At 35.4% G+C, this 21773-nt stretch overlaps 1 protein-coding gene across 1 annotated transcript; it reads right to left on the bottom strand.

The window, feature by feature from the left end:
* Positions 1–1776: 1776 nt before the first annotated feature.
* LOC135082165 (sodium/calcium exchanger regulatory protein 1) lies at positions 1777–20162 on the bottom strand. Its single transcript, XM_063976933.1, has 4 exons — positions 20011–20162; positions 6749–6915; positions 6194–6304; positions 1777–2054 (listed from the first exon to the last, which is right to left on the bottom strand). Exons 1-4 carry the CDS (start codon positions 20078–20080, stop codon positions 2004–2006), a joined length of 399 nt encoding a protein of 132 aa, XP_063833003.1. The 5' UTR covers positions 20081–20162; the 3' UTR covers positions 1777–2003.
* Between the last annotated feature and the right edge of the window lie 1611 nt (positions 20163–21773).

Raw genomic sequence — 21773 nt, 5'->3', positions numbered from 1 at the left:
TGAAAATAATACAATACGTACACCATAAAGATAAATATTTTCAAAATAATGGATTTGAAAAAATTCTACATTGTACATCATGAAAACAATAATTCTTTGAAGTTTGAAGGTTATGAGGGCCTATGTGTGCGTGAACTGTGTGTATGTGTGCGTGGACTTTATGTATGTATGTGTGCGTGTACTATGTATGTATGTGAGCGTTACGTACGTAGGTTAAGTACAGGGAATTTAACACCAGGCTGTCAATTAGTAGGCTCAAAAATTTGACAGAGAGGGTTCTCTATTTCCTATGTATTACTTTTCTCTATGTCCCCGACTCTCGGATGCGAGGAGCAAAGCAGCAAAGCAAACGCCCGCCGGGTGCCCGGCCGCGGCCCCCTTACATTTGGTTCGGTGCGGTGATGATTGATGCTGAAAGTGAAAAGATGAATATTTTTGACGACATGAAACCTTATTACTTTTTGCATTAATTAATTAAAAACAAAAAATATATTTCATAAATATTTTTTTAATCAATAAAACATAAAACACAGATAATAAATGTAAAACCACGAACGTAAGCCATCTAGTGTTGAGTAGATTTACTAAAAATATTTTAAAAAGCATGCTTTTTGCGCGCCATCTAGCGTCGAGTAGATGTACTATTATGAAATTTGGTTACTTTTAACAGTATGCTATTTTATGAAACAAGGTATTGTTTTTTTATCCGCTAGATGTCTCAGACTGAGAATTTAATAATATTTTTTTTAAGTTATTACTTTTGGGTTCATGCAAATCGCTTTAGAAAGTCCAGTCAGATAGATAATATTTTTTTGAATGATACTTAGATATTTTGGGATAAAGTAGGCAGCCCACCTAGGTAGAAGACAGCTCTAACGTGGTAATGGTAGGGTTATAGCATAGCTAAGTAAATGGGTTCATAATCTTCTACAACGTTTACCTACAACTAAGTACAAGTGAGAAGTTCATGCAAAATTACTAACGGCCGATGTGTGAATTAACAGAGTTAACTTGACTTATAAAACCATCAAATACCTACCTACTTACCTAGGTAAAATATAGATAGGTAGAAAGGGATAGTTTTGTTGTTCAGGGGAAATAATTTGTATGTACCTACGAGTTATTATTATTCTGTGGTATGAGTAAGTAATTAATTATGTTAAGGAAGTTCCATTTATGTTACTGACTGCCCTAAGCTGATACGAAGCTAGAAATTAGAATAATATTATGAGATAATAATAATACGAGTAGGTATGGCTGAATTCACCACTATGACTGAAAAAAAGGTATACTATGTAGGTTACCTACTTAATAGTTTTGTACTGCTTAAGTAGGTAGGTATTTAGTAAATGAACTCCCTACCTGTAGGCTGTATAGGAAACGATGCTCAAGTTTTGGGTAGGATAGATAGGTAAAAATTCTTTCTAACTTGAATTTGAATTCAAAGGCAACAGTAGAATCTATTCGACTATCACCCTCGTATTAAGAAATGAAGATGAAATAAGAATAAGAAATTCAAAATACATCATAGTTTAATCTAACAGGCTTCACGCCATAGTTTACAATTTGCAATTTAAATTCTAATGATTACTAAGGCTGGGTTGCACCATCTTACTTTAACTTTGACTGTTTGACAAAAACGTCAAAAAGCGGTCAAAATTCATACAAAAAACACCGATTATTGTTATAGTTACGGTCCTAGTTAAGTAGGTGGTGCAACTCAGCCTAAGTCATTGGTAAACCTCTTTAGCTTTAACACCAAATAAAAGTCAATAATATTACAAAACGATTTATTAAATATGCACTGAAAAACTTATACAACAGTAGGTATGATCTTAGAATTCCGAAACTCAACTTTGGCAAATATACTGAGCGTACAAAAATAAATTACTGCGCGTGTCCACACCTACAGGAGTCCTAAATAAAGATAATTTAACTTTACGAATAGTTGTGCTAAAATAGGATAAACATAGGGCGCCGCCCTACAGTCTTGCTTCACGGGCTTATTGCACCTTGTACACTCGGGTGCATGTGACGTCCTTGGCGGTCATCACCTGGGAAAGAAAAAACATATATTAGAACAAAGTATTAATTTACAAATTTTGTGTGGATAAATCTTATTTGGGACAATTTTAAAAACAATTATGGGAAGCTATCCCCAGGGGGATAGAACTCTGTCATTGGATGGACCGATTGAACTCCTTATTATTTCATATTATTCTGGTTTCAAAAGTTTAACCACTAAAGACACCTTAACTTTACAAGTCTTTCGAAATAAATTATACTCGTTTGCCCGTTTGGGACACTAAACAGTAGCGGTGAACGGTGTCTAACAACAAGACACGAGGATTTTAAAAATCATTTACATAATTTCTTACGTTACCTCCAATGGTTATTGATAATTTATTACAAGCTTTTTAATTTGAATACTTGCTTAGGTTAACTTTGACAAGCCGCCGACAGTCAAAAGTAGTTACCTACTCGTCGCGACCTTTCACCCGGTATTCATACATTTTACTAACGAATGATGAAATTACGAAAAGAAATTCATTTACAATACAAAACCAGTGTCTTCAGTGTGAAAATGTGGATCTATTCGTTTATTAAAATAGTAGAGACAACATTATTTAAGTATCTGTTTCTTACTTATTATCCCCGTTTGTTGTAAATTATAAGCTATACCTATCCTATAAAATAAATAACCCAGACAATGCCTAATCTCCTAAGCCTTGTACGTACATTGATAAAAATCTTGCAATAAATATAATTATTGACAGGTGGGGATTTTTGGTACTTATTTTAATGATAATTTGAAAAAAAAAATCCATGTCAGTAATTTTATTTAATACACATAGTTAGATTGCTTAAGTACTCTTTATTGAAAAAAAAAACTGTCAAAAGATATAAAATTACTCTTTATAAAATTGAAAAGGCACAGTTAAAGCGGTCCTAATGTTCGGAAGCGAACCCTTCCAGGTGCAGTCCTGTTGTCCCCCCTGCTTGGCCCCCCTGGGGGAGCCAACAGGATTTCGAAATCCTGTTGTCCCCCCTGGCTAGGGGAGACAACAGGACTAGATTTTTAATCAATGATTTGAGGACTGTTGTCCCCCCTGGCAAACATGATTTAAAAACCATATATTTTTATAACATCATTTTTGAAATACTGAAGTACTTGACTGAATGCCAAATTGCCAAACTGAATACCTAACCGTTTGTTAAACAATAATTACCATTTTGATAACGAAAAAAATAAGGTGTTGGTGCCGATACTGACACCTACAAACTTGAAATTTGGCAGGTAGGTTCCTTATAGAGTGTAGACATCTGCCAAGAACGGATTTTATTTAACTATTTATTTAATCATATGAAATAATACGAAGGATATAATAGGATTTTACGAAATTCCACACATAAGGGGGTAAAACGGACTCCGCGCATACGAAGTCGCGGGCGGCCGCTAGTTGAATCACTGAGCAAGTATTGAATATTGTGATTAATTTAAAATTATGCAGTTTTAGCGTCCTACCTACTAATATTATAAATGTCAAAGTTTGTGAGTATGGATGTTTGATACTCTTTCACGTATTTAAAAACTACTAAACGGATTTTTAGTATACTTTACAGAAGATAATATTTTTTATACATGAGAATAGCATACCTTTAACTTAGCTTTTGCCCACGGCTTTGTCTGCGTAAAATTTTGTCTGTCACAGAAAAAAATATAAGAGCGCCTTCCTGTTTCAAAAACTGACATAAAACTATCCCACGTCCTTTCCCGGGACTCAAAACCATCTCTACCAAATATCAAAATCGGTTCAATGGTTTAGGCGTGAATTCGTAACAGACAGACAGATAAAGTTTTTCGCATTTACTTAATATTATTATTTAGTAGGGATAATTCATAAAGATTTGTCGATTCGATTGAGTCCCAGACGGCATTAATTAATGACATAACAATTGATTATCTATTGTGTCTAGATTCGCGGAGCTTGAAGGATTAAAAGCAAGTAAAGGAAATTGGAAGGAAATTGCATAAAAATAAAACCCTCATCATCAGTGAGAGACTTGGGCGTACTCCTAGATTCGAAATTAACATTCAATTTGCACATAGACACAATGGTGGCTAAAGCTTTTCGAAACCTAGGTTTCATTTTAAGAGTGAGTAGACCTTTTACGGATATAAATTGTCTAAAAATCCTTTACTACGTCTATGTAAGGAGTGTATTAGAATATTGTAGCTGCATTTGGAATCCCCAATACGTCACCCACATTCACAAAATAGAAAAAATACAGCATAAATTTGTAAAGCATCTTAACTACCGCGAATACCACATGTGGTCAGATTACGAGGATTCTTGTAAATCCCAAAATATTATGTCACTTGAAGACCGTCGTTGTTTACTTGACGTGACCTTTCTTTATAACATCTGCAATAGCAACATAGACAGCCTTAACCTTGCATCCAAAACGCTTACTTTTGGTGCTCCTCGCACCCGTACTAGACATACTAAGCTTTTTAGCAGTTCCTTGTCTCGCAGTAATTACTCCCAAAATTCTGTGGTATGCAGAATGCACCGCATTTATAACAAAAAGTTTAGTCAAGTCGATTTGTTTTGCACGTCCAGGCACTCTTTCAAGAAGGAGATTTGCGACTTATTAGGTAAATGAAAACTCACGCACACTCACACACACACACACACACACACACACACACACACACACACACACACACACACACACATACACACAACCTGCATGCAAGCCTATGTTTTTTTTTTTTTTTTTGCCCCTTTGACTGTTTTTTACGAGATTGTAATAATATATGTATAGAATCCATTATTGGCTGTAAGAACAAAAATACCTGTTTGTATTATTATTATAAAGAGCTGTGGTTTTCTGAATAAAGAAAAATAAAATAAAATAAAATAAATAAAGCAGATTTTGGAATAGTCAGAAATAGTACCGGTACCAACAACTTATATTTTTTTCGTTAACAAAATGTTCATTATTATTTGACATACGTTTAGGTATTTAGCTAGGCAATAAGTATGGCATTCAATCAGGTACTCCATTTTCAGTTCATCTTAAAAGTTATAAAAATAAATGGCTTCTAAATACTCAATGTTTGCCAGGGGGGACAACAGTCCTCAAATCATTGATTGAAAATCCAGTCCTGTTGTCTCCCCTAGCCAGGGGGGACAACAGGATTTCGAAATCCTGTTGGCTCCCCCAGGGGGGCCAAGCAGGGGGGACAACAGGACTGCACCAAAACCGCGGCTACAAGCCTGCAGGTTGTCATTTTTATTCAATTTTCAATGCATATTTTCCTAATTCATGAATCTAACTGTTTGATATGTAAGGCCTACGTCTATTGTATTAGTATTTCAAGCATTACACAAAGTAAAAATCATTGTGTCGACCTTCACGTTAATGTCAGGTTTTTTTTTCATGGAAAAACAAAGAATACCTACAATCACATACAATCGACTGTAAAATGTAAGTACCTAGGTGTGTCTACATTGTTATCTTTATCGTTTAGTTTAGAACAATGGTTTTTTGACATCATTTTAAAACCGCTCTTTGAACCTTTGCTAATATGTAATATTAAACATAGGTACAAACCTTTTTATAAATATAGAACTTAATTACATACTCGTTAGTCACCATAAAAGTGGTGTTAATGCTGTAATGGATCCGTAGCCATAAGTGGACACTAAGTACTGCTTATAAGGAATCTGCGTGTTCTCTTGGAAAACGAAAGTCGATCTGCGTGAGTCAACGTTGCTGTTGTAGAAAGAGATGGCTCGTACTTTGAAACGGTGCTCAAAATAATGAATCTGAATTCAAGAATCAGTCTGTGATTGGTTCAAATACTTATTGAAAAATCACTAAGTAATTTGTTTTATGCTAAAGCTTAAAGTTTTTATGATGCAATCGCTATGGTTTTCAGTAGACCTAATGCTGTGTGATGGAGACTAAATAAATGCGATAACCCACGGAACACAAAAAGGATGAGTATTCCACCTACACGATAGCTTCAAGCTGTAGGTGTAGATCCTGGCTACACAGGAGTTGCAGCAGTGGGAACGAAAGGTGGAAATAGTCCCGTACATCATGTATAGCTTAAGCTATTATTCTGTGATTTTTAACAAGGAATAGGAACATTTTCTGGGAGGAATAGGAAGATACTCACAGCCTTCAACTCCTCAGGTCCGAATTCTCTAATATAATTGACTTCCAAGCCGTCGGAGCCCTTCTGTGTCTGCTTCAGGACGTTGCCTTCGAAGGTGCACACTGACTTGACCTGTAAAAACAAAATAAGAGCTCCTTTAGCAAAAGATAACAGTTAATTTACGAGGTGCGAACGAACTAGCACGAGCGTGCGTGCAGTGGTGGACAGGGGTGTTTTATGGACGTACGAACGAAGTTAAATGATCGTGCGTGAAAACTGGTGGTAAGGTAGTTTCGTGGAGTAAACTTGTTTGCGTTGTATGTTTTTACAACGTGTGAACGACGAACTATGAGCAGCGAAAGCTTGGACTTTCGATCTTGTCATGTCGTCTACACATAATTATCGAGACTGGTAACTATTAATTAAGAGAGCGCATAGTTAAGATTAAGCCATGCATGTCTCAGTGTAAGCCGTATTAGAGCGATTGGCTCGATATATCAATCGTAAAAATTATAAAACAGCAGCACTGAAAACTATACCAAGCCATAGGTACTGAAAAGTAAAAAAAGATCATACCTTGGCACCGTCAGCGCGCTCCTCATCGAACTCCTCGCCAGGCTTGAACTTCATCTCCGTGGTCTTGAAGGTGGAGGACGTGACCAGGTTGTACTGGTCGCCCTCCTGGCGCAGCTCGATGGTGGGGGTCACGGCGTTGGCGGCTTTGCGGGTGATGAGGCCCACGCCTGGCAAGAAGAGAGAATTGGATGAGTTTCATTCGTCACTTCAGCCTATTGTTGGATTTTCTTGGCCACAGCTGGAAAATTTAAATGGAATTGAAACAGTGCCGAAATAAGGGCGGCGCAAGCTGTATCAAGATGCAGGGCGCTGTAAATGAACCTTCCCTGAAAGTCAGGATAGCACGATCATTGCAGTCAGGTCTGTATTGGATGAATTTAGTTGTAGCTTTAGTGAAACGGTGACAGAGTTCCATTGATATTATTTTGTTGTAAAAGTGGTAAGCAAGTAATTTAATTTCGGAGGCAAAGTAAACGTTCAATAGACTTTTTACATCCTATAAAAGTAAGAACCACATTCTTAATCATCATCATTACCTACCTAAAGCTTTCATAAATTCGTTGAAGTTATCAGTATAGGTGAGCTTATACTTCTTGCCGAAGTATACTTCCATTTTCTTAGGTCTAGGTGATATATTCCAAGGTTATACTTAATTATAATGCCGAGAAAAACTAGAAATTGTGAAACTCAACCGCAGACGCTCGGGTGAAATGACATCTCAAACGTGGGACGTCATTCGGAATTGCGGTCAAAGATAAGAACTATAGACAAACTCTATGTCTAGAAAATAAGGTTTACATACTCAATGTAAATGTTGAGTATGGGTAAATTGTTTCAGACCTGAAAAGTGCAATTTTTTTCAAGTTAAAGTTGGTTATGCAAAAATATGAATATTTACTCCAAAGTCTAAATTAGGTACCAATAAAATTAATAAATGACCTAAGTAAGTAGGTATTTATGCTTGTAGACAAAGCAATATTTTGTGGCAGGAGTCTAGACCATTGTCAGGTCACCTCTAACCGGTATCTAAGGAAGTCTTGATTATGATAATAATAACAAGTTCTAATCAGAACTAAACAGCGCAAAAACCAGAAATAATCTATGATTCATTCATCGTTTATAATCCCTGGGTAATTACCCCATAGGAATCGGCAGGAAACATACAAAGCAGACGTATAAGGATAGTTACTACTCAAGTGAAGTCCGAGGAAGGCAGGGTGTGCCGTGACCATGTAGGGGGCTGCCGCATTCCAGGCTAGGGCCTTCGGGAATCCAGTTACATAAAGTTATAGGGCTGCCGCCTGCCACACTTGTGATCTTTTGTTAAAATGATGTAGATAGAATCGCCCAAAAATGTTGGAAAGATAATGTATTTTTATGTCTAAAACACAAAGTTACGATAGTTAACACGCTGATCGAATCTCAGAAACTACACTGGTCTAATTTGAAAAAAATATTTTTGTGTTGGATAGCCCATTTTATCTAGGAAGGCGTCGCTATAATGTAATATCACGACCAATAAGAGCAGAGCATCAATGAAAATTGTTGTGGAAACGGAAAAAATATCCAAGCTATTTTCACGCGTAAAATACACATTTCGGATTTTCTGTCAGCGATTGATAATGATCGATTACTCTTTCCCAGATCTATCTTAGCTTCAATCTGTCTGTATCTTATCAATCGGTAAACAACAACAGATTATTCTGGGCTTCTGTGTGTCACGTGAGATATATTTCTAAATCCGCCTTGACATGATTTTGTTCTCAAGTGTTATGACCATGATTGTTTGGAAAAACTACCAATATGAACTAAATATTTACAGAAAAATTTGGAAAAGCTGTCCCTGGATTGCACCATCTTACATAATAAAACGTCATCGTTCGGGGTTAAAGTGAGTGGGTGGTGCAACATAGGCTGATTTTTAGTTGCTTTGAAATTGTTTAAAATTCAATTTTGCTGGAAAATCAGTGACGTCATCGACTAGTATTACAATTTACGATACAAAATCTAAGGGAAAATGGGTTTCTAGTTTCGAAAACATATAAATACGTCAATTGATATGGTGTCAAATACCCTTAGCGAGTGGCACCCCTATAAGTGACGAGCGCGCCTAGTAACCGCATCTTAATTGAAATACAACGCCATCTATTCAATAAAGTATAGCAAGAACTAGACCTTGCAAGGGTTCTTGCAACGGCCATGATCAGATGAGTAATACTAATCAGTCATAATAACGATACCCTTGAAAGCATAATATTTTCTTTATTCATATCTTATCAGTTGTCTGTGACCTTTGGTGATCGGATGTTTAACATTCTTACCAAGGGGTAGGTCATCAACTTGTTTACTGATTGTTTTGTAAAATGGGAATCTCTGTATCTGCTACTTCTTCTGCTATACCTAACATATAAAATGAATTGCTGTTTGACAACTAAGGCTGAGTTGCATCACCCAACTTTAACGGTAACTATAACGATAACCGGTGTACTTTGTATGAAATTTGACAGATTTTTGACGTTTGTTAGTGTCAAAGTAAGATGGTGCAACCCAGCCTGTCTTGCTAAAACTCGAGATGATTTTGGTTTGAAGTGTTGTGGTCCCGTCCAGGCACATGAGTAATAAAGAAATAAGTTACTCATGTGGTCTAGATTATTTCAGATATGTACGTGAGACATTGAAAAAATAATATAGAATAAATAGATAGTTGTAGGTATTCATGAAGTTCACTGGATAATCTAGTCACGGAAAAATATATGGATACTCTTCGTTAGGTTCTAATTCAATTCATTCGCTACTGGGTAATGACATTACCCACTAAGTTCCTTCTAATGCTTACCACGTTCGCAGTTTCCCACCCCTCTGCGGAAAACCGGCCTCCACTAAGGGGAAACGGGGGAAAGTGCTCCTAACTCGATTAATATTATAAGTTTGATTAGTAAAGAAAAGGCGTCATTATTTGAAGGGATATTATTATTGCCCTTATAATATCAAATGGGCAATAATGGTTTAAATTTTGTTTTTGGTTTAAATTACGCCCACAATTTGTTATTTATTTCTTTGTTTAATACTTGTTATATTAACGTATCTTTTATGAACAACAAATAATATTCAACTTAAGTTGTACCTACATAGGTATTAAAAAATATTAAGTGGCTAGATTATAGTCGAAAGCAATCATTAATGTTAATTAGCATCAAATGAGGCAAGGATAATTAATGAGATCATTGAATTGTAAAAGAAAGTAGCGGAAAAGGCGGCAAAAGCCTTTAGTTAGGTAATTGAAATTCACATTCACACTTAGGTATGGTGAATCTCGAGTCGAATAATCAACGATGGTTGACCGTTTTGCACTTGAATAAATAACGCAGGAGAGCAACTCGATCCTAGTGCGTTGCACTTCATTAAAAGATTATAGTACCGTCGTACAATAATATGAGTTTAAGAGACAGTAATTAAGTAATTACTTCCCAAATTATTTGGTATTTAGTTCTGTATGATTTACAAGTTGAATTTTCTTAATGAAAACATATTTAATGAACTATAATAATTTCGACCAACTCATAATAAGAAATAGAACGCACGAATGAATTTTGATTTCATCGTTAATTACTTAACTTCCAATTACAGAATAAAATAATAATCAAAACTTATTTGTAAATTTTAAAAATTTCGTCATATAACATTTTTAACTTGTACGGTAGTTAATTTAAGTAGAATAGTTTTATAACTACTGTAATTAGGTACAACAGATTGTAAATAAAATTGTAGGAATTCATGCATGAATCATGCTTCCTTAGAACCTAAGATCATTCCACACACATCGACATGTCTATTAAGATGAATCAATGATCCTACGCTCTGATTGGCTACAGCAACTCATCGCACGGTCGCACCACCCTTCCTACGCTCTGATTGGTCGTCGAACGACATTCCCGCGTCGTGATTGGTCCACTGGTGGCGCGGTGTGACGTAGAGGACATCGACCTCCTAAATGGCGGCAATTTTTCAATTTAGATTCCATTAACGAAGGAACTAGTCAGGCGATCTGATAAAGGAAGATTTGCTTTGTATGGATGTGAGGCGAGAGCAGGCAATTACCATTTATTGATATAGAAGCTATTTATAGGCAGAAAGTGTGGACGAAAATATTATTTATGTACGCAATTTTCCAGTAAAATGTTTTGCAAATGTTTCCGCGCTTTTATTGATCAAAACTAAAATTGGATGACATTGAAAGGGGATGCGGACTCAAGAATATTATGAGAACCAGAGTCATTCCATAATAAACAAGTCATCTGTGGAGTGCATTAAATCATGCAAGTTATTATTTAACGGAGCGTCAGTCAGATAATTATAGAGGTTCAATGTCCACGGTGTCACTATCAGCTGGCGAACGATGCCAAAGCGCGACTGAATGAAGTATTTTCGTCTGTGTTATGTATTTCTGAACTCAATGCAACCAGAAAATCGCACGTTTCTAAGTCAAACGGGTCGACGTTGAAACAAAATTTAACTGAAATTTATTCTCATGGATACTACCAAAACAACTCTAGATAGAGCCTTCAAACATCATCATCAGTCCATTTAGTCTCCATTGCAGGAGCAAAACCCTCTCTAATGAACCAGAGGCAAATGGAGGATTTCCAGAGCAAAGGCCTCCGTAACTATTTGCTCCAGTTTTTCCATGATTATCTTTTTTTTTTCAGATTCTCTTTACATGACTTTTTCTTAAAGTTGGTCAACTATCCATACAATATCGAAGATACAAATTAACAATTTGTTTGGTTATAAAGTTTTCAGTAGCTTTGATTTCCTAATCATCCATTAAATTCATATTCTGGGTAGTTCACGGCATGGAAACTAAATCTCATCTTGCAACAAGTGCGGTAACATCTTTCAACAATCTTCATTGCACCCAACATTGTTCCTTGCGTAAACACATAATTATTATCACAGATGACTAATATCATTTGCGTGATATAACAGATTGTGTAGCCCACATAGATCGCAATGTCAAGTTCATTGTGATTGGTGCAGATGCGTAGGCTGCGTGGGCGCAGAGATCCGCGGTTGTCCTGAAATTAAAGCTGCTGCAATTCTTGATGGAAATTGCTATATGTTTATAGTTATTGCAGCTCGTAGTTAAAGGAAATAAAATTTATCATTTAAAGTTGAATCACATGATAGAACTTTATTGACCGATCCTTAACTTGATTTAGACAAAACGAGAAACCAAAGTCCCTTGCAAAAAGGGTCTCGTATAGAATAATATTAGAGTAAAACAAGCTGTAAGTGCTGTAACATTAGGACGAAGCGAAGCAAGGAACAAGTAAATTTACTCCCAAATAAAAAAGTGGAATCGAATTTTCGAGACAAACATTATGTTGAGTTCAAAGCTAGCAATAATACAAATAACAAAGGGGAGGCGGGGCGTTTCTGTCAAAGAAACGGAGAGTCATTTTTCGTCCATCAATTCAATTTAGGAACTCTGATTGAAACCTGAAACAAAAACGAAACGTCTAAAATCAGCCAAGTTATTGTTTTATTTCCATCGCGTAGAATGTAGATCCATATCTTTGTGCGTCAAATACAATGTCGCAGTGCAGACCGCAGTATATTTCCACTGACGATTGAATAAATCAGTGCAATCCGCGCCGGAACCCAACTGTCGGGTTATAGAAAACTGTCGGCTCCCAGCATGTATCTTGTTGAGGCAATTGAGGTTGATTGTTGGCCATTTTACGTCAATTGCCGACCGCCTTAATCGCCCAACTATGCCGGGATATTCACATGCAGTCTTCCTAATTAGTTGAAAGGATCGGACCATTCGGGGCGTCTTTTGATGTCCCAAATAGAATAGATTAACTATGGATGGGTAGTATGTAAAAGGACCTAACTGTCTGTGGTATAGTCACTTCTATGTATTTGGCATAGTCACATTCGTTTTATGGTAAGACTAAACGCTAAACTGCGTCACTGAAATAATGAATAGGGAAACAAAATCCACAGTCCGGTTATTTTATTTTTATGACCTATAATTAAGGACGATAGAGATACCTAAAGTACATGACAAGGTTCAATTTCGTGTCATGATACATAATTTGTGTAATACTTAATTAGGTACAAAGGAAGTTGATTCAACTTACTCGTACGTTAGAAATGACAAGTTTTTTGCCAAAAAGACCTTATCAGAACCTCGCTCTGTCAGTTAAAATAAACCTGAATAATATCTAACCGATGAGTGATTGCTGAATCAGTCATCGAGTGCAGACAAGCCCACTACGATATCATTGTAGTCCAGTCGCACACATTTGGCGGATTTTTTAATCCGCCAATGTCATTCACATTTCACACGGCTCAAGTCCAAGGACTCGATAATTCTGCGGGTTTTGGTGTGTGAATCTACTAATACAATTTAGGCGTCTGTTTGGATTATTTATTAACAGGTTTACAATTCTAAAAAACTTTATGTCTGTTTATACTGGTAATATCCGAAACGAATAGTCTATAAGTATGTATTTGATTTTTTCGGTCAGACTGCTAAGAAGTAAGTTTAGGCTCAGTATTAAAATTTTTGTTGTCAAAAAAAATCTGATTCCGCTTTGAAAATTTTATAGCCCTGATACTTATACTTATTGGAAAAATAATTTAGGTAATCGTAACGGACCCAAATCCACTTAGGCTAAGCCACGGTTAACTGAGAACATACATACAACATAGGTACTTCAGAACCTAAGAACTTATCGAATATAACACTAATCTGATCAAGTGAATCTGAAAAATACCCAATCTATGACATGACAATGTTGAGTCAGGTCCGATTTAGACAAGCCCACCACGGTATTTGCACTGTGGACGGACGACGCCATATCAAGCTTAACATTGAGGCCTCTTATTCAGTTGCCATAGGTGTTATTTTGCAACAAAAAGTCAGATGCTGTAGACTGTACTGTGTCCCACACCTTTTGGCTATTCGCACTCCGTCCAATGTCATTTACACGGGGCCAAGTCCAAGGTTACGATTATTTCGCGCTTTTTTCCTGCGCGTTAGTGCTTTTCGGACCGCTCAAAGTACAAGGCAATCTCGGTTTTGGGGATATGAGTCATCATGGTATAAACAGGCACAGATTATGTAACGAATATCTTTTCTTATTCTTTTTTCAAATACCTGAGTGATTGTTTTTGTTTTATCACGAATATCTTTTCTTATTCTTTTTGAAATACCTAAGTGATTGTTTTTTGTTTTATCTTTGCGATTGTTTCACTTGAGTGCACACTGTGAGACCTTGAGGATGTTTTATAATGGCAGTTAGTTACTTCACTTGTTTACTGTGTTTTGTTTAAATTACTGAAGAAGATAACACGTATCGCCTTGACAAGGTTCAGTTAATGTTAACGTCTAGTCGCAAAGGCAGTTTCTACTTTATTTTCAGTAGGTTAGGAATACCAAGTGGCAACACTGGCAACTAGGCCGTAACCTGAATTCTATGCCAAACAACGCTGCTGAACTCTTGAACTGACCTGAGTTTTATTTGCTTCTCATAGAGCTATGAGTACGATATGGATCAATACTTAAACGCATAAAATGGTTGGAGACTAGGAATGATGCTTGGACTATTTTTTTGGATTTCAATTGGCATGATCGTAATGGAAAAATCGTTACAAAATTAGAGCGCCAAATTAGACTGGGTAAGAAAGAGTAGGTTGAGGAAATTCAAACACCACACCTTAAGGTAAAATCAAATTAAAGGTGAGGTAAAACCAGAATAATAAATGTGTGTTTTCTAAGATAGGTCGTCAATCTAAACAAGATGTGCATGGTAAAAATCAAAGAAGTTGGGGAAATAAGGCTAAAGGTGTAGATTTCCATAAGCCAGTTTGGTTTTGCCGCACATTTTAATATGTTCGTGTTAACCTACTGTATTAGCAGGTCGTACAAAGTCGTGCTTCACGCATCGGTCACCGCATTGTGATGTAAGCGGACTATACAAAATCACTATTGTAGAAAGTTAAAAACATCAGTAGTTCTTATGCTGTTGTAATAGAATCGTTTTTTGCTGCAAAATGTAGGTATAGTCAGATGTACTGGTGTCTGCATGGCTGACAGCAAAAAGTGCATGATTACGATAATTAAATCCGGCCGTCTAGATTTTCCGAGTACGATCTATTCTCGTAATAAAAAATGCTTGCAATAGATTTTCAATACCATCTCATGAATTGATTAAGTTGATTTATCTAGTAGTAGTCTGGCAGACTTCTTCTAAACTAAAAAAGCGTCCGATTTGAAAAAAATATTTTTACTTTGGATAGCATGTGTACGAAGTCGCGGGCACAGCTAGTTTTATTATAATTTTAAGATCACCTAGACTCAGTCATTTTCTAGATCTATACGAATTAATGACTACAAACATAATCGCGTTTACGCAGGCCGCTACAAATCGATCAACATGGAAAGCATTGGGGGAGGCCTATGTTCAGCAGTGGACGTCCTATGGCTGAAATGATGATGATGATGATGATGATGATAATCGCGTTAGTCAAAAACATTTTAGAGGTTCTTATATTGGTTGCATTTGTTTTCTTATTAGAATGCAACAGACTTGAATTTGCAATGCAAATGGAGTTCAAAATTGACTCTATGAACTAAGGACATAGTGTCAAAAAGCGCAACTTCCTTTAGAAGCAATACCTAGTATGTAACTGTGGGTCAAAGGCTAACTGCTAACGTATTCACCGCAGAATTGAATACACGACGACTTTCATTGCATAACCAGTAGCATTGAGCTCGATTCTTTGATGTTTGTGTGTTGAATATGTCGAAAAATTATGAAAACATATTATATTATAAGCACTAAGAAGTTTTTTTTTATATTATGCCTTTGGCTGAGATGATGATGATGAAGAAGTTTTTTTAAGTTCTTATGTTCTAAATAATAATGTTTGTGTATGTAAAAATAAACTTATCTGAATAAAATTAATATTTTCTTCTTTTATCCGTAGTTATAGAAAACTAGCTTCTGGCCGCGGCTTCACCCAAACATATTGACATCCAGACAAAAATTTCGCATTTATAATATTAGTAGGATCGTTATATCTTTCAAATAGTTAAAAAAATAAAAGAAAAAGAAAATTGTGTCTGAGTCAGACGGACGTATACACGTGAGTGATCTTTTATGAGCTCCGTTATTAGAATTTATTAAAATAAAATAAAAAAAATGAAATATTAATTTGAAAACCAGTTAAATAAAGTGTATTTTATTGTAGTACAAGTAATAATGCATACCTACAGTAGCGTTATCGTAAATATCATCAATATCATACAGGTTAATCCACAGAGGTGGTACGGTGAACTTTGGAGATAATGGCGGATTCAGAAAATAAAAATTAATTAATATTGAAGCGTAGCAACAACACAATACACAGGGTATACAAACAAACAGTTTATTCTTACAAAGAGATTTGTCAGCAGACAGACTATCAACAAAAACGATAACCTTAAAATTAAGGTTAAAATATTTACTCATGGTATGGATGGAAATGAACCTTTCTTTATATTAAATTGTACAACGAATTCAACAGAAATTCATTGAATGGACCCATTATTAATTAAGTAGTACCATTTAATTTTCTTCAAAGACCTCTGTCAAAGTGAATATAATCAACATTTATTCGACCATTTAATTTTGATCATATCACTATGTAACTGTTGTAATAAAATGATAGCCAGTATCTTTATTTATGACATTTTTATATTTTAATATCTTTATGGGGACTTCAAAGATGTCCGGCTGCTAGAGATAAGTTAATTTAATAATTACCTGTTTAAGTATACATAATACAAATATTGATAAATAATACAAAAATAATGATTCAAGATAAGATGAGAATCAAAATTCAAAGAATTAATCTCAAAAATTGCAGGGGTTAGGTTCAAGAATACATGAAGCGAATGAATAATGGAGCGTTTCTAATAAAATTGAAATTCGTATTGTGAAAATAACGTGTATTAACAACATTGGATGACCACTCCTCAAAAATAAAGTATTAGCTGGCCAGGCTAAAATGATAAGATAATCTAGCATTACTAAGTGCAGGGATTAAGTTAATCTACTGACTCAGACAGGTTCCAAACCTCGAAATTGTTACTAAGCCGATATTTAGTAGGTAAAATACCTAGATGCAGATTCATGTATTTAATGAGGAGGAAGTGCGGGAAAAGCTGGCATCATCATCATCATAATTCAGCATCATCATAAGCCTCAGGACGTCCACTGCTGAACAGTTTCTCCCAATGATTCCATTCCTTCCCGCTACCTTTGTGAGGTCGCATTACCATCTTGTGGGTGGACGTCCAACTATGCGCTTCTTAGTTTTAATAAAAGGTGTTCAACATTAACTGCCGTTGTTGATTTCTAATGAAATATTATTATCTTCATCATAATGTCATGAATCTACTTAGCCGAAGTCCAAGTCGCTATTTCTGTATGAATAATTTAATACGTAAGTTATTTAACTATTTTTAAAACATTTATTGCTTTGGTAAAGATACATTAATGCCTTTTCCACTTTAAAAAAATCTATTTACGATTCTCTGATAAATATTTATCAGACGCTATCTATTTTTATTTATACATTACGATTTCGATAAATAATTTTATGAGTAGTTATTTTCCAGAAAAAAATTGGTACTTATACAAACACTTTTCATGTTGGACATAGTTTATTCGTGTTTTACTTTTTTTGTTGGTGTACTATATGTAGGTATTTCCAGATAAAATACAAAATGTATTTGAGGTCTTACTGATAAGAAAAAGCGTGTAGACAGAAATCTTTGTATTGTACGTCATTCAGCGAGCCTTCGTCGCTGTTTATGTTTGTTTAAGTTCAAAGTTCGACGAATAAGTCAAAACAGTTGATTTCATTGTATATTGTTTTTTTTTGCTTATTTGTTATTCATACAACTCTTTGTAAACAGTTGCTAGTGTCAAACATTAAATATAACCGTTTTTTTTTGTGAACTTATCAATTAGATCTTAGGTCATTTTTTGCAATAGAGGACTATTCTTAAGTTTGATAATATTAATTATTAAGTTTTTTGATATATTTTTTTATGTGACACTAGCGGCCGCCCGCGACTTCGTACGCGTGGATCCCGTTTTACCCCCTTCATCTATCTTACGCGGTTTAGATTTTTTCATAAAAATGTTTTTTCCCGCTAACTCCCGTTCCCGTGGGAATTTTGCAATATTCTGTTGTAACTAAGCTTTAAGTTTACTAAGGTACCTGCATGCCAAATTTCAAGCGTCTAACTTAAGCAGTTTAGATTTTTCATACAAAAGGATTTTCCCGCTAATTCCCGTGCCCGTGGGAATTCCTAAGTATCCTATAACCTGCCCAGGAGTACGAAGAATAATTGTACCAAGTTTCGTTAAAATCCGTCAAGTAGTTTTTGTTTCTATAAGGAACATACAGACAGACAGACAGACAGACAGACAGACAGACAGACAAAAATTTTACTGATTGCATTTTTGGCATCAGTATCGATCACTAATCACCCCCTGATAGTTATTTTGAAAATATATTTCATGTACAGAATTGACCTCTCTACAGATTTATTAGTATAGATTAGGCAAACGAGCAGACGGTGATCCGTCTGCTCGTTTGCCTAATCTATACTGCCTGATGGTAAGTGATTACCGTCCATCCATAAACATCAGCGAAAGTTAACAATTGTCGCATTGATCAAATCAAATCATTTATTCAGTTCTTAGGCATTTTCCAGGGCACTTAATACACGTCCCAAATATAGCTTGCCCTACCACATTCGGGACAACATGGGCTGGTACCAAAAAGTGGCGGAAGAAACTCGGTCACCTTTGTCATACATAACAACGGGTTATTATTTTAACACGTTTTATTGAATAAACCTTTAAACGTCATTGGCAGACCGATGTACCCATAAATAACTTTTAAATTGATGCAGATTGGACTTCAATGGACGTCACCGCATCAACATGTCTATCAATTTCTATTGATTTTCTAAGTGATCCGAGGCATTGAACTGTCCAATTAAGTTTTAGGTGTACCTAAGTAAGGTTCAATTCTATTCCCATCGGAGGGAGTTAATTGAAACAATGATCGTGATTGATATGCGGGCTCTTAAGATACATAGATTTGTTTTCCAACCAGTTAAAATAAGTTCACGACTCAAATTCCAGCAGGTCTGATAGGTACTTAAAATGAATGTGGTGATTTCAGACAATAGGAAATGAAATGTCGCGTACAGATTTGCGTCACCGCATACAAGTGGTTAAATAATATTTTTGTTTCAATGGCGTCGGGTAGATGGCTTTTAATCACACTTAGCTTGAGCTAAGTAATACTTATTTACAACATTTAGTGGTTAGAATAAATATAGTGACCTAGGAGGTAATTAATTAGGAAGAAAATAAAATATTTGCAGCGATGTTGGTCCTCCCTGCAGAGATTTCTACAGTTAAGTATTAGCAGTAGAATTCTCTATGGACTTTTAATAATCTAATCTTGAATAATTTATTATCCTTAAATTGAAAATGTACATTTACGTGCATTCATTTATTAATATTACGTCCACGTAAATATACTTAGAATCTTTCGCTAACCACAAAGTCCACAAATCTAAATGTAGGTAATTTTAAATCTATTATTTTTTTGTATTTAAAAGACGTGGATGAGCTTACATGGCATTTTATTTTACAAATACTCCTAAATTATTGACGTAACGGTACAACTATCGATTTATATTTCATATTCATAATCACGTTGCCCCATTCTCCCCTTCCCAGTTCAAATATTTGGGATTTTAGAAAAAAAGACCGCGTGGTCCGTGGCTAAATTTTACACACTACCCGCATCTTTCGGCGCTTAAAAATATTTTTAACATTATCTATTTTGTCTAATATGAAATAGGTAGGTGGTATAATTATTATAATTTATTAGCAATATTTAAATTAAGTAGGTACCCTCAAAATATTATGAGAGCTAATTTAGTTTTTTTTTGCAATAGCTGTAACTAGGTATTTATCAGAAAGAGTTAATTAATATTAATCTGGATTGTAGGTAGAAATACTAATTCAGAACAACGCGGTAAAAAGTGAAGGAAAAAAGTGGTTAAACTACCAACGCGAAGTAAACCGACCGTCAAAACCGGCGTGCAAACCGCCCATCGATTTATTCTCAGAATCGCGACAAAAATAAAAAAGTAAAAACTAAAAGACACTCACCAAGCACCTTCATGAACTCGTCGAAGTTCTCGGACGAGATCATTTTGTATTTCTTGCCGACGAATTCCATTTTTGAATTTTTTAACTAAGACCGTTGAGTAAAAAAATAAATGTAGTCACCGGGTACCGGCTAAAACTAGAATGAGTACTCGCGGACGCCGGCCGGCAAAGTTGAGCGCGCATGTGTGACCGAATGGAACGAACGGAGAACGAGTGAACGGTTCGTTGAACCGACCTTGGTAGTGATGTGGCAGCGATACTGCATGAATCACACTGTGACTGTGATGCACGATTATCTTATTGTTACACTTCGACACAATAGATTCAGACCTACCTAACTGAGATATCTTTGAACTTTGATCTCGATGGCATCATAACCTACTTATTACTTAACCCTTAACTGGTATCGTAAATTGGACATACGTAACTGGTATCGTGGGGGCCGCGCGCCCCCCATACTATGTTTGCTTCTAGCAAGCATGTTTTACCTTATATACTTGAATAAATGCTCATAAATGATATATATGAGGCTTTTTCTATGTAATCATTTAGTTGTTATTGTATTAAATCTTCTTACATTATTACTTCAAGACATTACATAAATAGTAACAACTTTTTACGTAATATTTTTTTAACGTTACAAATATCTATGAAACCTACGTTTAGAAAGTTACAACCAAAAATATTATTATTTTAATTAATCCATAATAATGTGAACTTAATAATAAATAAGGTTTTAATGTAATTTATAATAAAAATAATAAGCATTTTATAAAAAAAAAACATAAATATTATGTTGACAAACATTAGCAGGTACTGGTGGATTTTCAGACCACTTGTATTTATTTTTTCATAGCAGCTGGATTGACTAGGTCCTACAACATCTTCATTTTCACTCTCTGAAGAAAAAACTAGAAAATCAGAATCAATATCCTCATTATCGACCGAATATTGATAATTGGGTCTTCACAATGACCTATAATTTTATTATCACTATATCCTTCTTCTGGCATGCTACTAATCACTAATTTGGAATCAAAAACTTCGTTCTAGGTATCTTCTATTGTTTTATCACTAATAAGCCATCAATACTGCAAAAAAACAAAAAACAAATAAAAATTGCCATGAAAAAAAAACTAACGTAACTGGTATTGTGGGGGCCGCGCGGACCCCAACACGTGCATATCTTCGTCCTGGTGAATGATGCATTGCTGAAACGCCTGCACCAGACGCGAGTAGCGCCGAAATGAGAATACCAAAAATTTTGGCTGCCCACGATGCGTAGCTTCTTAGAAATCAAAGAAAACATCATGCGTGGGGGCCGCGCGGCCCCCACGATACCAGTTAAGGGTTAATGATCAATGATGATTACACAATAGAAATAGATTAGTAAGATTACTGCTAATAAGTAAAAAATAGACAACAAAAATCTTATTAAATACAAATGTAAAAGTGCAGCACTTACGATAAAATTTGAGTAATTAGAAAGAAAGAAGGTACGTCATGAGATAACGAGAATAGATGCTATCTTTTTCAGATAATTGATAGATTTTTATGTAATTGTGTAAAAAAACTAAGGCTGGGTTGCACCACCAAACTTTAACCATAAATAAAACGGTAACCGGTGTTTTTTTGTATGGAGTTTTTGACGTTAATGTTAAAATTTAAGCAAGATGGTAGAACCCAGCATAAATCAATGGAAATCTTTTTTAAACAATTTCGATACTAATCGAATAAGATGAGATTTGTCGACGAATACCGAA

This window comes from Ostrinia nubilalis, chromosome 21 (genome assembly GCF_963855985.1).
Source record: "Ostrinia nubilalis chromosome 21, ilOstNubi1.1, whole genome shotgun sequence".
NCBI lineage: Eukaryota > Metazoa > Arthropoda > Insecta > Lepidoptera > Crambidae > Ostrinia > Ostrinia nubilalis.
This window is presented reverse-complemented; position numbering and strand designations above follow the sequence as displayed.